At 46.8% G+C, this 17,969-nt stretch overlaps 1 protein-coding gene across 1 annotated transcript in view; it reads right to left on the reverse strand.

Moving 5' to 3' along the window:
* The window catches only part of LOC104258435 (tetraspanin-15-like), a 45,340-nt gene that overhangs the window by 11,942 nt on the left and 15,429 nt on the right, over positions 1 to 17,969 (reverse strand). The window contains exons 3-5 of the mRNA XM_009813540.2: positions 11,193 to 11,267; positions 8,192 to 8,287; positions 3,666 to 3,779 (exon numbers count right to left, since the gene is read on the reverse strand). Coding sequence (XP_009811842.2) covers positions 3,666 to 3,779; positions 8,192 to 8,287; positions 11,193 to 11,267 — 285 coding nt within the window. The remainder of the gene's footprint in view (positions 1 to 3,665; positions 3,780 to 8,191; positions 8,288 to 11,192; positions 11,268 to 17,969) is intronic.

Consider the following 17,969-nt stretch of genomic DNA (forward strand, 5'->3'; position numbering starts at 1 on the left):
TTCTATAGGGCTCATTGTTTGAACACGTCTGGCTAATGCACAAATTCACCACTTTTCTTCCTTCTTGCATTAAATAACCAAGGGTTTCTCAATCGTCTCCAGTCCTGCCTGTCTCTTTGAGTAATTCCCTCAACACCTTGTATTTGGGAGAAGCGTGGAAGATAGAAAAGTGAGGTTTTAGCCTTGATCAACTTTTGTCAAGGTCTTGCATGGAAGAGAAGGTCAGAGCTGAATTGAAATTCTAACATAAAACCAGGCAGAAGCCTTTATTCTTCCAGAATGCATTTTGATGCCTTCAGGGATCACAAAAGGGCAACACACACAGACATTGAAAACCCATCGAGGGCAGAAGACTGCAATCCTTGCACTTCTTATTTAACCGACTGCTTTTCTCCCCAAAATCAGCACCAAATATCAGCGGTGACACTTCACAAGGGGTTCAGAGACGCTGTGCTTGGCAGAGGCACAACTACGCTGCGGCTTCCCAGGAGAAGGCACAAGTACACTGGAAAACCATTTAGAAAAGCACTTAGAGATGAGGATCCAGTCTCACACCCTCAAGTAGATGCATATTTGCCCATTCCTTCTTCCTGGGAAGACTTTAAGGTCTACGACCTCAGAGATGAGACTCTTCAATAACCAATATCCAGGGCATTTTTGGAGGATGTCTGCTGTCATTAATGCAACTCAGCCTGCCCTGGAATATGCCCCAGGGGATGCAACACAAAGCTCTTGGAGGGTCTTGTATAGAAAAAGTCTTTTCCTGGAAAACAGGATGTTTTTATGGCTGTATTTAATGACAAGTTGAAAACATATTGCAACCAACCTCCTAATCCATGTTTCACGCTCCTTCCTTCAGACAAGCCCACTGGAGCGCCGAGCAACGACCCAGACAAGCAAAGGATTCGTGTGAGCAGCATGGCAGGCCCAGCAAGACCACTGAAGTTGGACCTGCCAGTTGAAATATCTCTTTCTCAGGAGTGGTGTGCACAGGGGGAACGTGTCCTGCACGGGATATTGTTTTGTGTTGCCTTGGTTTGGAGGGTTGGATTGAGGTGGCCCAGAGCAGGAGGAATGATCAAAAAATCTGACCGCTTTGCCAGTCTTCAAAAAACGTGTGGACGTGGCACTGCAGGACATGGTTCAGTGGGCATGGTGGTGTTGGGTTGATGGTTGGACTTGATGATCTTACAGGTCTTTTCCAACCTTAGTGATTCTGTAAACCCCACATGGACGGGGCTGTATTGCACGGCTTGCTCCTATCAGCATCTGTTGTTCTTTCTACAATATTGCATTTACAAATGACATCTTCTGGTAGCTCTCTACTTAAATCTCAAAGGGCCTCTGAGACAAAAGGATGCTTCGCTCTCCACCTTTCATTCATGAAGGCACAAACAGAGAAGAAGGACACAAGAAGAGAAGGGTTTCTTGCCCTACAAACAGGTGGATTTATAACTGGATGATAAAAAGGTTATTCACAGCGGAGAGACCATTGTGTTCATCTCTACCCAATGCAGAAGAATTCATACACGTGCCCACGTGGTCCCTGGTTTTCCCTCCAGCTGCAGGGCCAACGCAAGATCTTCTCTTCAGCCCTCAAGTAACATTTCGGTGGAAAGGGTTTTCAGCGGGGCTTGCATGTTGCTAAGACCCAACCAGGTACGTCCAGAGTATCACACACCGGTACCTTCTTCATCCCGAGGTACAGAGGTGCTTCTCCCACCTTCTCAGCCTGCAAAGAAAACCCCCATGACGACTTTTCAATTTCAGCAAACAGCTATGAATAGAAACATGCTGGAGCTTACGGTAAATGCAGTTACAGGGGGTTTCACTCTGTTGTTTAAACTAAATTTTTATTAGCTTGTTTTATGTTGCAGACAGCAGAAAGCTCCAAAGGGACCTGGCTCTCTAAATCCATTTCATGTACTATTGATACTGCGTCGGGCTGATTTCTTAACCAAACGTGCCCTGCAGTGCCAAAAATCAAGTCTCTGAAGAACGAGGCTTCATCTATCTACCTGGTTACTCTTCTCCCCAAGAACGGGTTTCATTTCTCATGGAGATTTAGATGCGTTTGGTGAGGTCTCGCTTCCCATAAAACCGCTCCAGCTGTCAGACCAACATCCATGGACTTTAATTCTTGAAAAAAATGCAGTGGATTTACTGTGGACTTTCCCTCCCAGGGGCTGGCTGCTCCAGTACTTCGCTAGAACATCCTCCAGACCCAGCTCATTGCAATGGGAAGCCACAAAGTTGCCTTATTTCTTGCCCTACTATATTCATCATCTGTGGTTTCTTATATCTCCAATACTGCCTGCTGCACTGAGGTCTTTTGTTTGCCAAATTGTCACCCAAAACCGCAGGGAGTGTAAAAATAACTGAAAAATGCACTTGACTCTCTCCAACACGTCGTCACTCGTAATACAAAAGGACAACATGCATTTCTAATTCCATCTTCAGGAGCTTTAGGATTCTTAATCAACGCCCTGATTGGAGATGACAATTATTTTTGCAGCTGATTTGCATGTCAGACTTTCACTGATAATTAAGGCACCTCAGATTTCCCCTTTTTTCCATTAAAAATCCAACAACAATACGAGATTGATGATATATTTTCCTTGTGCAATTCATAAAGCCTGGGGCACGGCCAGGGTTCAGAGGCAACGCTGATACTCCTGATGCTCTGAACCCTGAGGAGGTTTTGCTACCAGGATTATGCTTAGCAAATCCTTTTTAGCGACGTTTATAGCATTTCTGGCCGCAGCAACCAGGCATATTTGCACTTTTTTCCCCCTGCCTTGGCCCAGCTCCTGGCATTTTATCCACAGCGTGTGTTAGATTGATTGCAGCGAAGCGGACGGTTGTATTAAACAAGACGGTGTCAGAGCACTTAGCTTAGTCTCAGCAGAAAGGCGCTGCTTGCAGGGGGGGATGTCTTGATTTCCAGCCCTGAAAATCAGCACAGGAGACCCTAACAGCTCTGCAAATCCACTCCCCGCCTCTCTCCATCTCCTTTCGACCCAACTCGCAGCGTGTCGGAAATGCAGCCTCGCAAGGGCAGTTGCTCACCAGACTTTTTTTATTCCATTGCACAAGGGTGGCTCTTTATCCAAATACCTCTCCTGACCCCATTTTCAGGAAAACCCTCAAAAACCTCCTCATTAGGAGCAGACACCAGGAAAGGTGATCCCCATATACCGCTAAACCCCGCAGCGGCCGGCTGAGAAACGTGTCCTCTTGGACAAGACAGCAGAGGACGACAGCTCGTTCGGATCCATGCTGAGATGCAGCCAAGTCCTTTTAAGATGCTGTTATATCTTTCCAAAACGATCCTCCAGAACCATTTTATATCACACATTAGGCTGAAAATGAGGAACTCGGCATTTCTAACAACTCCTCAGCATGATACGAATGCAATTAATAGCCCAGTGCTTTGGTATTTATTCTATGTTAAAACTACTAAAATACAGTGTAGCCCATTTATATATCTTTTAGTTTCTTTAGTGTCTCACACTGATGTTGTCTCAAACCGTGTTGCAAGATGGCAATGCAGTTTATAAGAAACCCTACAGCGCAGAAATAGGTGGTAATAACCAGCTGGAAGAGGGTGTTTTGCTGAAATATTGACTGAAATAAAGGCACTTTCCGTGCCTCGGCTGCCTTACCTTCCTGATACAGCATGTGTAGGGCACCCCACACGCCAGTGGCCCGCTGCCGTTGCAGGAGTGGTACTGGTTAACCTCCCAGTCTCGGTACTCATCGCCGCCGCAGCAAGAAAACTGCAAAAAGAAGAAAAGGAGAGGATGAGACGGGCAGCTGAGCAAACCTTGACATCTCCAGCCCGCCGAAGCATCTCCCCTCCAGCCTTGCCCTGCATCTCCAACGCCGCTTTGCAGAGCCAGCATTGAGAGCTCCCATTATTTTCTGCTTTCCACGGCCCTAAATAGGAAGTTGAAGACACCATGTAAAAATAGAAAAGCAGGTGTTTAGCCCCATTCAACCCCATTTTAGAGGCGTGCAGCAGTTATAGATGCGTACACGCGTGTATTGGAGGCATCCTTGCTTTCACGAGCCCAGGAAAGATCGGGCTCATTCATGCTTCACTGATTTAATTACAGGTGACTAATCCATCCTATTCCCAGGGCACGCAGGAGAGATGGCTCTTTCAGTGCCTTGAATGAATGTATTTCTTGGCTCTTGAAGGCAGCTCAGCTAGTTGGTGCCATTCGACAAAATGCTAATAAGGCTCTGCAGTCTAACAGGGATTTCTCTTCCCGTCAAGTTAAATTAGAGATCAAATGCTACAGCTACAAAAGAAAAAAGCTTCTTTTTTCTTCTGTTCGCACAATGAAAAAAAAAAAAGTTTAATGAAAGTCATTTTCTGTTCTCTGCAGAATAAAAGTGGGCTTATTATATACAGAGTCATCTCTTCTCTTGGTAAACAAGCTTGAATCTTTACATTTTTCCAGCAGAAAGGAAAGCCTGAGGTGGGCAGGAGAGGTATGTGTGCTTGATAACATAGAAAAAACCGCAGGTTTTCCCCATTTCTTTAAGCACCACACTCTTCAAGGAGCAGTTTTCAGGAGAGGTTTAACCCTGTGAGCATCGGCTCCCCCTCCTGCTGATGGGTTGGTGCAATACTTGGCCAACGGGAGTAGGAAAAGACATCAGCTCTTGGGGTCTTCGTGGCCTCCTCCCATGCCAAAATAGGCAGGTATGGCCAGGAGCAGCCAACCCACAGATTTACAATTATTTTCTAACTTTCTGCCTTTAATTCCTCTATTGCTTCTAACCCTACCCGTATCAGCGAGGGAGAGCAGCTTGCAAAAGTTGCCTGGAAAGAGGGGAAGAAAACCACCTAAAGGGATATTGGCTATTGCTACCCATTGGGTATCCCCATGCTGCAAAGAAGTTTTTTCCCTTTGTTTTTATAACCGTGCAAAAATTGGTACAAAATCCTTATAATGAGGGTTACTAGCTGCCGGGAAGCCTCACGGGTGTGTTTTCTTCTCTGCAAAGAGAGGTTTAGCCCAAACTACTGTTGTGCCTGGATTTATTTCTCATAAGCTCAGACAGACTTTGGTGGGTTTTTACTTTCATGCGGGCTCCTGGAGCTCAGAGAAACCTAACAAGCAGAAAAACCAAAGAAAGCCCACGGAACGAGCCTCGCAGGTTGCATCTGAGGAGCTCTCCATGTCGAGGACCGCCACCCGCGAGATGCAGGCTCATTACGGCTAAAACCATCGCCCTCGAAGCAACATGCTTGAATGAGCCACGCTGATGAAAGCTGCCTTTAATCTTCCCCAGGAAGAAAGGAGGAGGTTTGCAAGCGCAACACCCTCATCCCTCCGAGCCTTACTTTGAGTTTGGAGCCATTCGGGTTTGAGCAAGAACCGTAGCCCCGGCAGCTCTTTGAAATTCAAATCCTGTGCTCAGCCAAGCGGTTTGAACTCTCCTCTTCCACCTGTACTCAGCAAACCATTAAAACACAGATAAAGCGAGGAGTGGCGGATAGCTGCAGTTAGTGACTTGGGGCAAACCTGGGCTTTTGAGTCATCGCTGTCTCCAGCCTCACGGCCAAGGGCTGTAAAGGGCAGTAGTTCAGCAAAAATGAGTGATAAAAAGATGTAAGTATTCTTTTCTTTAGGGCAATTTATTTCCATATCTACTTGTTCACAAGCAGCCAGACTGAGTAGGTGTTGACAGGCAAAACGGCATTATTTGCACCATCATCCTGGTAATGTAAAATATTAATGTCTGGCACTTTGGACCATAATTACTTGTTATTTTTACTGTATGATACTGGTTTAAGGGGGTGAAGGCAGTTGGTTCTAGTTTAAAGCATCACTTGAGAGAGGGTTTAAGCAAAATTCAAATCCTAAGGAGCATAGTGTGGTTTTGTCTGACCTAAATAAGCTGTGTGCCAGCTAACCTATGCATAGACAAGGTTTTAAATAGGGAAAATGGCAAGAATAACCACTAAATGATGATAACAGGCTGCTCTGAGCTTGTTTTTTATCAAAAAAGCAGGTCTGGGCGCAATCCTTCCAGACTGACTGCAAGTATTCATCATCCCAAAGCGAACCGGGCTGCTCAGGTCCCGTAAAACCAATGTCCCTTCTCTTAAAAGCAGTTATTCTGTATTGCTTCTCCCCAGTCCTACCCTCAGGATGAAGCAACTCTGCATTTCAATCGCTGACATTGCTGCTGTTCCTGGTTTGGAAATATAAATATGAAATATATAATATAAAAGCTCACAGCAATGACAGCTGCATGTTCTTGCAAAGCTCCTCTCATTACAAGATAAAATGCGCAGATGTTAAAGACTTGACAGCAACGCTGTAAGTGGCCACAACATTTTTTAGTACAGAGAGAGACTTTGAGATGAAGATCTCCCCCTGAAAACTTTTAATAAAGAGTTAAGTGAAGAAGTAGACGGGAAAAATGTAAAAATCGGGTGAAATTATATGATAAGTGCCTGATCCTCGCTTGTTTGGGGATGCAGAAACCTTCCCACAAATACATCTGCTTTATCTGGAGATCTGTGGTCTAACCTCCTTGCCAAGGCTCGTTGAGGATGACTCCAACATGGACTTTCCGACTGCTCGCGGCAGCATCCGTTTATCATTTGTACAGAGAGGTCTGAATTATAGCATCCTCTTAGAGAAGTTGGAGTAAAACTTGAAAAAGATTCAGATCCTTCTCAGAATCAGTCACGTCTTGAGACCTTTAGAGGGCTCCCAGTCTTATTAATGAGCTCAGCTCAGTGACGATGACTCCGAGAGTCAAAAGCAGGCGTTTAAGCCAAGAGAGGGGAGTGTGGAGGGCACCACCGGCATTCAATTCCACGTACATCAAAGAAGAAGGAGCTTCACAGTCTCCTTTTCTTCAAAGCGAGAGATAAGATTCACATATTTATGATGCTTTAACCCATAATGAAAAGAGAGAAACCAGGCCGAGGTGAGAGAACATTGGAAGTTCATCCGAAAGCAGCTTTGCTGGCAAAGCCTGGCTCTGCTCTCCAAAACAAACCCAGGAGACGTAGTAACATCACTGCGATTTCCCTCCTAGATCTCAAGTTTTGGGGTTTTTCCACATTTTTTTCATTCGCCAAATGCTTCGAGCCAAGTGCATCCCTCCCGCAATAACACAAATAACGGGTAAACCAAATATCCTCACTCAAAACACGAGCAAAACTACATCCTCCAAATTCCCAGGAATAGCTTCTCACCAGTACTGGAAAAAACAAATGATACGTTAGAGCCAGCCAAGTTTGTCTGGACTGGCCACATGCTTAACAGCGTGGATAATAACTTCAAATCCTGACTTTACTCATCTTTTCGATGTACTTGGGGGGACACATCATTGCTTTGCTCAAGTGTGGCTACCTTGGGTTTCAAGAGACAAAAGGGAAACACATCCAGCCGGGCTCAATGGCAGGAATTAGGAAGGCATTTTAATTTAATACTTAATTTCATATTTAGTACCTCAAAGAAACTACGTGGTGCATAAAATACAAGGCAACAGCAGCAGCTGATCAAAAGTTTGGTTAAAAAAAGAAAGATTTGCAAGGATGGTTTTACCGACCTGCAGGTTGGCTCGAGGATAGGGGATGGATCCTGCCAACTCCTGGCAGGCTCTAAGCATTAGCTATGAGACAAAATATGAAACCACACACCTAAAAAAGTTAAAGCAGACTATGCCAAGCCCCAATATTGGACTGGACGTAGCTCTCACCAGCCCCAGGAGCAGCTTGCCCCCAGTGCTGCCCATGGAGAGGCTGGAGCTCTCCTCTCCTCTGAGCTACTGCGTGAAAACACCTTATCTGCAATTTTCCCGTTGAGTCAAGGGCTTGGCCAGCTACTGATGACACCTTGAGTAAAGAGACTTACCTAAGGTGGCCTATCTAAAGGTCATTGCAGCCCTGAAGCAGCTTTAGCACGTGTTATTTTACTCCTCCATCTCTCTCTACGCAGGTTGGGGTAGCTATCAAAAAGCTTTCAGGCATTAAGCACCAGTTTCCCATCAAGATTGGGAAATATAAATATCCCAGGTACACCAGGGATGGGAATAAACTCTAAAAATACAGGGAACACTAATGCTTCTGCTTCAATGAGGCACAGAGTTAACCACTCCTTGAAAAACGTCACAACCAGACCTCCCCGATGCCACCCCCTCTCCAAAATCAAACCTTTTCTTGTACAAAATCCAAGATGTTCTTGAAGTCAAGGTCATCGTAATAGTGTCTGATGCCCTCTTGGATGTTGGAGTGGAAAACTGCATTCATCTGGGGACAGAAAAAAACCAAAACCATGGCTCACACGTGGAAAAGGCACCAGGAAAATATTGCAAAACTTGAAAATATCTTCATAGCAAGCATTGTCAGCTGTTACCGGAGTAAGAATCTAACCCGCATGCCGGCACAAGCCTATTTCTTGGGGCAAAATTAATAATTTTTGAGCTCTCAGGGTTAGCAGCATCGGTTTTGAGCTCTCAGGGTTAGCAGCATCCCATAGCACCTCTCCGTTTCCTGCACGTGCAAGCAGACCCGCGCACCTTTACCCACCCAATTTTTCCTATTAAATTTAATTATTAAATTTCGAAAGCTCCCTCAAGCTCTCCAATCCCACTGACTACCAGGATTTTACCAGTGGCAGGGGGGGTTCTGCTGCATTAAGAGGGGATGGAGGAGGTGAAATGGGCTGTGCCAGCCACCACCGCCGGCTGCACAGTGATTTATCCGTGGGATGAGCGACGTGCAGGAGCAGAGACCTCATCAGAACCCTCAGTCACTCCTAATCCCAACAAATCATTCAGCAATTCAATCGAGCCCTGAAAGGGAACGGTGCAGCCGGGGCTGGGGCTCTCCCTGCTGCTCCTTCAGCCTTATCTCCGAGGACACTTTGACACATCAGGCACTTCACATTAAACACTAATTGAATCGAAAATGTATTTTACAGATGCCTGGGAAGCTTATTAGTGAGCTGGGAGCCGAGGCTCAAAATGTCCTATGCAAAGCCCGGCGCAGGTTTGTCATTTGACTCCTGACAAATCGCCAAGCAGAAATATTAATGAAGGAAAAAGGAACTTTTTTCTGAGTTAGAAGCAGGGGAAAGGGGAGGGGGGAAGAAAACATTGTTTTTCATAATTCACTCTGACATGAAAATTAGAGGTTGGGCAAACCGGGAACGGGGAGAAGAACGTGAAAAAAAGAGAAATGAAGGCACGTCAGAGCAGCAAACAAAGCCTGCCGACAGCGAGGGATCAGGCAAGGGGGTCTGAAAAAACCTTTAAGAAATTGCTCATGTGGAAGTTTATTAAAATGTTAATTCCTGTTTTGCCCACTGCTAAGACCAACACAACAGGCAACACCCGGGTCTTACCATTTTCTGCTTGTTTTCCCCCAGATAGGCTCAGCCTACGATCCTATTGCCCTCCAAGAAGATGCCAGCCCGGAGGCAGCTTCTGTAATTAAATCTTGATTTTTAAGGTGGGAGATAAATGTCGCAGGGTTAAATCATTAAGTTCTGGTTATGAGACCTCTCCACTCCCTTCCCTTCAAGGACGCCAAACCCGTTATCTCCGGTAATCTCCAAAAACCCATTTGCATATCAACAGAGCCCATTTCAATGTTCAGTAGCTTCGAGGCCACTAAATTCGTTCCTCGTCCCTGCTTATTTAATACAAAATCCAATTAAATACGTTTTTAACAAGTTTAATAAACAACCATTGTTCCAAACGCAGATTTGTGCCTCCGAACAATTTTAGGTCAAGTGGATTCATCGCTTGTCAGATCTCTCTTTTCTCTCTTCCTCATTGTTTGATTTTTAATTAAGTTTTGATATTGCCCGTTAAATTTAAATTAAGGGACAATTTAGGCGCTAATGGTTTCTACTCAATCCAGGAGTGTAATCACGAGGCTGCAATACCCTTTCCTGATGGTACCAGCATTTCCCCGTTACATCCCTGCAGTGCAGGATTGTGCTGAGCACCATCACTGAGGCTCAAAGGTGGAGCAAGGCAGAGGATTTCATGCTGAATTTCACAAAAATACAGCCTCTAAGTGGCAAAACGTATTGATTTTCTGTACATGGGAAGGACTCAAGCAATCTGATTTTTCTTGAAGAAGCACATCTCTCCACCAGTGCACCAGGGATCAGAGGGTTTCGGAGAGCCCTGGGAAGCTCTGGATGAGCTCTGGGTGGAGTTGGCTGCAGCATCCAAAAGGCAATGTCCTCTCCCATTGCCTCCCTTCAACTTTGGGGCTCACCGAGCCCATAACTCCCAACCCCAGCCTATCTCTGGGGATCACTGAGCCCATAACTCCCAACCCCAACTGCCTCTGGGGCTCACGGAGCCCATAACTCCCAACTCCAGCCTGTCTTTGGGGCTCACCGAGCCCATAACTCCCAACGAGCCCGTAACTCCCAACGTCAACTGCCTCTGGGGCTCACCGAGCCCGTAACTCCCAACCCCAACCTGTCTTTGGGGCTCGCCAAGCCCATAACTCCCAACCCCAACTGTCTTTGGGGCTCACCCAGCCCATAACTCCCAACCCCAACTGCCTCTGGGGCTCACCAAGCCCATAACTCCCAACTCCAACCTTGATGGCTTTGAAAGCATCAAGCATGTTTGTGCAAAGGGGAATCGATTTTTAGAGCCTGTAAGTAGGTAGGTATTTCAGATGTTGCTCTCCTGCCTCGTCCATTCATTGAGCCAGCAGAGATTGAGATTAGCTAGTTAATCGTTTGATCGATTGCAAGGGTAAGATTAAATTGAAAATGGCAGGGTTTCTTCAGCAGAAGGCGGGCGGCCAGAAAGGACATCCGTTGGAAGCATTTACCATCTCGCCGGCTCAGCTATAACTCAAATCCGTCCTTGCAAATGCAAGCCAGCAGTTAACGTAATTGAGGCGAGGAGCTTAATGAGTCCTCAAGAAAAAAAAAAAACACAATAGGTTTTTGGCTGAGAGTCTGCACAGGGAGCTGCGGCTGCGGCGGGGGCTCTGGGTGGTGCTGGAGACCCATCGCAGCTCTGGAGCACGATGGGCAGCCCCAGAAGAGCAAGAGCAATGAACACCTTCCATTTTCAGGGCGTACGCTACCAGATACTTGAGGATTTTCCTCCCCAATGAGACGCGGGGCTGCAGTTTGTCACCGTGCAGCATCCAAAGGCCTCCGGATTGCACCCACCTTGTTTTCAAAGATGATTTCGATGAATATCAGCAGCAGCTCCGTGAGGAAGATCACCAGAAGGACCCAGAAGAACTGAAAAGAGAAAGCAAAGGATTAGCCCTGCTCCAAGTCAGGCTGTGTCGTCTGTCAGTGGTTAACCGCAACAAGGGAGACCTGGAAACCAAAAGCTGCTTTGAAACACTTAGAAATCAGATCATTTCATTACAGGCTCCCCAGGGAGCTGCAAATCTCTTCCAAAGAGCTCGGTCCTAACAGGGAAAGCAGTTTGCTCCCTTGTAAAAACGTGGCAGGAAGGAAGGATTGAAAAAAGAAACCAGATGCAATTTGAATGGCCAAATTCTGCGCGGGAAAACGGGTAAAATGGATGCAGTAGGAGCAAATGTTATCTCTGGGTAGATATAGGTGTGCAGCATCCCTCTGTGGTGGGATGCTGGCGCTTGGTTGAACGCCAATGTTTCCAAGCTGAGCATCCAATGGAGGATCATCCATCCCCCCGGGTACGGGCAATAACTCATGCCTCTGCCAACAAATTTAGGCTGGAAATCAATGTCCTGATGGAGCAAATTACTTAAACTAGAAGGTCTGATGTTCTTGCAGCCCACACCCACCCGTCTCCGAATGCTTTGGTCCCTGTCTGAGCGGTCCCACCGGGCATCGCATCCGACTTTGCAGAGGACGGAGACCAAAGCTCTGCTCAGCTCACACTTGTCTCCCCAAGGCTACTTCCATCAGCAACTTTGGAGACTTGCCAGAAAAAGGAAGGTGGAAAGTTACCATAGTAACTAGCTAAAAATCCAAAAGCAAGTTAAAAAAAAGCAGGAGGAGAGGTGATTTATTACGACGATATTCACTTTGACCATTGGTTTATTAGAGCAGCCTTTTTACAAAGGCAGGTAGCGCAGGGACCCGAATGCCCACAAATTATTTCCCAAGCTCGGCAAAACCAAAGCGCCGTTGCAGCAAAACACCACTTCATGCCCCAAACCATCGAGGTTTTCAATTAGCCACCCACCAATGAGTTTTGCATGGTGCTTATTTGCTAAGAGCCAGCTGGCGTGGTCCCACTGGAGAGGCAGAACCACTTTCATCACCAGCTAAATCAGCTCCTAATGGGCCAGGTATCATTAGGCAAGGAATGCCATAATTAAGGAATACAATTAACCAAGCACCTGTTATCTTGTAGGCAGAGATGATACGCAAAATGCTGCACGCGTCTAAACTGATATAAAATGGGGTTGCTTCGGGAGGAAGCCCAAGGCAGCACAGTTCATGGTTTTACCAAGCTGCGCATGCCTAGATCTCGCAATGCTGCAGCAAGCAGCAACCTTAGTTAAAACCCAAGGGAAAAAAAAAGAGCACTTTGTCCTCTGCTTAATGGGAAAAAGTACAAACTCTTACCAATCCTACCGTGAGCAGAGACAAAAGACCGTGGCTTCAAAGTCCAAGTGGGGACCACCGCTGTGTTCATAGAATCATTGACTGGTTTGGGTTGGAAGAGACCTTCAAGATCACCTCGTTCCAACTCCCCTGCCGTGGGCAGGGACACCTTCCACTAGACCAGGTTGCTCAAAGCCCCGTCCAACATGGCCTTGAACACTTAGAGGGTTGGGGCAGCCACAACTTCTCTGGGCAACCTGTTCCAGTGCCTCACCACCCTCACGGTGAAGAATTTCTTCTTCACGGTCAGACCAGCGCACCAAGAAATGCCTAAAAATCAGCAGGATGCAGCACGTGGAGCCTTTCTTCTTGCCAAACCGATGGGAGGCTCCTCCGAAAGCACTGACCCTGCAGCTCTTCCCAGAAATCAAGAACTGTAACCCAAGAGAGCATTCGTGAAGGTTGCTACATGGTTTTTCTGCTCTTTCTAGCGCTTTGGCCATTGCACACCATGCACCGATTTTGTCCCCCACTGTATTTCCTTCTTTCGGTCTCAATTTCTGCCGTACGCCTTGTCAAGTCACAATATAAAAGGCAAGGTTTATGCATTACAACTCAACCTGTTCTGTGCATATTGAAATCAAGGCTAATATTTAATAACCAGGTTTGATATCCGATTTATAAACAAACGCGGGCGTGTTGTGCGGAAGTCCATGGGATGCCGGCTGTACCCGGCTATTAGAAAAATGATGATGGAATGTGGCTTTCAAATTCTCTGTCAGATGAGGTTTACAGGTTATAAAACCCACTGTTTCCAAGAAAGCAAGCCCAAAAAAGAGCTTAGCTTATGGTCTTTATAAATGGGAGGAAAGTGCCAGTATTAATGGGGAAGAAAGACAGGGCAGATGCTGATTGCAATTCCTCGCAAGAGGGAAACTGCAAACCTGGGAAGTCACATAGGTGATGCCCAGCTCCCCCTGGACACCCCACAATACATAATCTCGCCTTCCGAAAGCCCACCATTTCCCTTATAATTTATAGAGCATTTGCAAGAAAAGCAACCACAAACTCAGGTCTCCAGCGCAAGCCTTGCAAACGTGCAGCCTGAGCAAAAACCAGCTCTTCTTCCCCCAAATAATGGCTAAACGGAGCACGTAAACCCTCGCCGGCTGCGGGGACATAGCAGAAAGTGGCACTTTTTTTGTATTCACAAGGGCTGCAGCAACCACCGGTAACTGTAATGCACATTTAGGGGTGAAAATGCTGGCAACATCCATGATCATCCCTTTTAACTAGTGCGTGGCAGCCCTTGCTGTCTGCCATAGCGGGCATGAAAAAGATCAGCATTTTTCCTTAAAAAGACTCTAGCAGCAAAATAAAGAGCAAAAATCCACATTAAACAGCATTTAACCCTGCCTTGAGCCGCTGTAAGTTCGCAGCAAGTTCGAAATCACAAAGCAAGTACAAATAAAATCACAAAGCGGTGCGGCGAGGAGCTGGGTTTTCCCCCAATTTTTGCAAAAATTCACCCTTTGCATGGAAGCGGTGGCACACGAGTGAGCGGCCGTGCCTCCGTGCTGTGACCCTCCGGCTGGGCTTCACCGCTCGCATCCCCGAGAGGCGGCAAACGCTGCGGAGGAGGGACGGGAAAGGTGCCCGAGGATCTCGCCCATCACAAGGCGCAAAGCAAAGCCCAGCTTTCACGGCGAGAAACTCCCCGATAAAACCTTCATCTTGCTTGAGATGGCTGGATCGGGGAAAAGCTGCTCAATTCTTATTAAATTAACACTCGCTGCAGCCAGCTCCCTTGAAAGAGCACATCAATCCAAAAGTTCACAATAAATTATACTGCTTAATTCCCTCAAATACCTTAACAAAAGGATTAATCGCCCCCTTCCCATGATCAGCAGAGCTCTGAGCTGCTCCTTCCTTCCTCTAACAAGTCTCCAGCGCCGTTTTGTTCATTGTTAATCTCTCCTGAAGCCCAACCGAGCATGGAAGAAAAGCACCCGGGAACTGCGCTCTGCCTCAGGTTTAAAGACAGATCTCCTTCCAATTTGGGGAATAACCCCCTTCATTAAGGTCATTTTACATAAGCAATATATAGATTGCCTGGAGCGATCCCTTCCCATATGTCCTCTGGGCGTTTGGTTTTCTGCCCCCTCCGTACGCCAGATAGGATGTCTTGCCGTCAAGTTTCATCTCCCAGAAGCTTAAAAACCACCTGAAATACTGAGTTGGTCCAGCATAAATGCTCCCAGCCGTGGGTCTGGCTGGTAGAGGGGTCCAAACCTGCTGCTGCTTCATTTCCAGACCACGAGCAGCGTGCAGCCGCCTCCAATTTCCAGCTCCAACACATCCTCACCAGGCAGAAAGGACGAACGTGGGTCAGGGATGGGTTGGAGGCACCGAGGCTGAGGGTTGAATAAACCACGTAGGGATTTATTCGGGAGCCAGCCCAGGGAAGGAGCTTTGAGCCATGGATGGAGGCTGAGCATCGCTCCTGAGCTCAGATGCACTCAAGACACCCATGGTCACGGGAGGTTCAGACATGCCAAGGCCGAGTGTGACTCCAATGGGATTTTGGATGGGAGAGGGATGCTCTGTTTGCCAGGGATGAAGCAGGGGAAGGAGGAGACGCAGCCAGTAGGATGGAAGAGCTCCTGGAGCAACGCAAAAGCACCAGAGAAATCCGTGATGTTTATTTAATACGAGCAACCTCCATCTGCGAAACGCTGCTGCGATCTCACAGCGTGGCCGGGGAGAGCGACCAGCTGCCAAAACTGCAGGGGAAAAAAAGTTAAAAAAAAAAAAAAAAGAAAATCTTCAAAAATCCTTCCTTTTTACCCGGCGCCAGGGGTTTCCCACGCGGCACCCGGGCGCTGATAAGGCAAAATATTTGCTTCTTGATGATCCATTTCCTACTTCAGCTCAGTCCCAGGAAAGGACGAGATAGCAAGAGCGATAACAAGGACGATAATTTCTAGAGAGCCCATGACACTAGCCAAAAAGAAAAGAAATAAACCTATAAATAGATTCCCGGGTACTTTGCAGCAGGATACAGGGAAAGCTGAGGCTGAAGATGCTGCTCTTGAATCCTTCTGCCCTCTTGATGAATTTCACATTAAAATAGTACAGGCAGATTTAAGAAAACGAGTGGGTTTTTTTTTTCCTGAGAAAAAGTTACTGGTCATACTTCAAAGAAAAAACTCTACAAGCCCCATATAACGAGACCCTATAGAAGCGAATGGAGGCAGAATAGCGGGGTTTGAAACCCCTCTGCGAAGGGTGGAGATAATTTTATCCTCGTTCCAGGCTCTACAGTCACCATTAAACCCCTGTGGGAACAGGTACATTCTGCATTCATGAAAATACCCCCCCAGCATTTTGGGTTTTATCCATTTCTATAGCTGCTTCTCCAGCGACGGAGCGAAGTCAGCCCCAGTGAAGCCAATGCAAGAAAAGGGTTTGGACCTCTTAATAGATAAAAGCGGCGACAGGTCGTCTCAAGGGATAGAAAATCTGGACTTCCCACCCCCAAGATGAAAAGAAACTTGTGCAATTTAATTTCTCGTCCTACGAAGCACGAATCCCCCCGGTTTTACGTGCACAGGAGTTTACAGGATGGCGGTCCCCAGGTTTCGCCGTATTTTTGGGCATCCGGAGAGGGAACCGGTCATCCCCTCTTGATGGACGCAAACAGATCAAACGTGCAGCTGCGTTAAATACCGCAATAAATAAATCTTTTGCTCTACCTGGGAGGCCACTAAATCATCCCCTTAACAAGCGCCTGCCGCCTCCTCTGCCTTCCACGAGACCAGCCACGGAGGAGTCTCCCCTTTCACGTGAGCACCGAAACACGAACCTGGTTGCTTTTGTCCCCAAATTGAAACTTTAAATAACGCCTTTAAAGAACCGTTTCTTCCTAATGACATGTTAGAGCTTTCTCCCACGCAGAGTGGCCCTTTCTAAGGGTTCGCTTTTCTTCTCAAAGACACTTGCATGCGGCCCTTCCTCTGAAAACCCAAATAATTGTTTATTCCCACGCAGAAACAGCTTTCATAGTTGCTTTGAAGCAAAAAAAAAAAAACCAAAAAACCACCAAAATCTGTCAGGAATGTCTCCTACACAGATTAAACGAGAACAACAAAGCCCAGATGAAGAGACTGTGCAGAGCATCGCCTGTTTTAGCAATACAGCAATAACCCTCTCTGCCCAGGACACTATTTTATTCATGCAAACCATGGTATTTTATTTAGGGGACATGCAACATGCCCCTCCTGCCCATCCACCCAGGCTGGGGCTCATTACCCCTGTCTGGGTTTCACGCAAGCATTTGCCAAGCCTGAAGTCAAAATACACATTCCCTTTATGTTTCAGAAGCTAAATAACCAAGCAGCCTGGTTTTAAGCCCAAAAGAGCCAGTAGCCTTGCGAATAATCGACTGGGACCCCCTGAGAGCCCCGGGCACGTGGCATGGTCCGTCCTGCACACCCCAGGTACCGGCCCTACCTCCACCACATCCCACAGGTGCCTGCTCTCCCCCTCTGAAGACCAAACCTCCTCCCCAGACCTGCCAGAAGTCCAATTTTTCCCCACTTTGGGCTTTTATACCTGGCAGCAGGGTCCATTTTCAGCTGCTGTTAACCCTTCCTTGGCTGCAGCCCTGCTACCCTCCGCTCCCATCTCTAGACCAGGACGGATGCTGCAGCTAGAACATGCTCATGTTCCCAAAAACCCAAAGAAAAGGAGGTTTTTATGAACAGTGATGGATGTCGCCTCTTAGACCTCACCCTCCATCCAGTTCCGTGCGCGATGGCTCCTCTCAAATCTAATTTATTTCAGACTTTGAGGGCCAAGCAATCAAATTTCACCTCTTTCCAAAGATCTCTGTACCCGTTGCTTTCCCCCCCAGTCAGGAAAAATATTTCAATGGCGCAATCGGCTCAATCCTTTAATGAGCACCAGGCATTTCACTGGGAACTCCTAATGCAGATTAAACCACTTGGATGCTATTAATATCATCTCAAACTTTGCAAAAACCTCTCCTCAGGCTTACTTGGGCGCTCAGCAGCCTCCCTTCATCGTGCAATGGGTAGCATTGACGTTGAGGGATGCCGGGGAACCACCAGCAGTTCTCTTTAGGGGGTAAAAATGCAGCATGAGATATATTTTATTTGCTAAAAATTCGTATTGAGAAGGTAAGTAACTCCAGAGATGTCCATAAATAATCCACGCTTGGAGGATTTCTGGAAGGATTTTGTAACTTCAGCCCTTTACTGGGCTTCCCAGAAGCTGTGAAGCCCCACTAATTCACTGCAAGGCTGGTTGTTGTTATTGCAATGGCTAATTTAGTGATGAGACTAAAAAAGAAAGGGGTGAGCGCCAAGGAAAGAA

Source organism: Gavia stellata, chromosome 31 (assembly GCF_030936135.1).
Source record: "Gavia stellata isolate bGavSte3 chromosome 31, bGavSte3.hap2, whole genome shotgun sequence".
Taxonomy (NCBI): domain Eukaryota; kingdom Metazoa; phylum Chordata; class Aves; order Gaviiformes; family Gaviidae; genus Gavia; species Gavia stellata.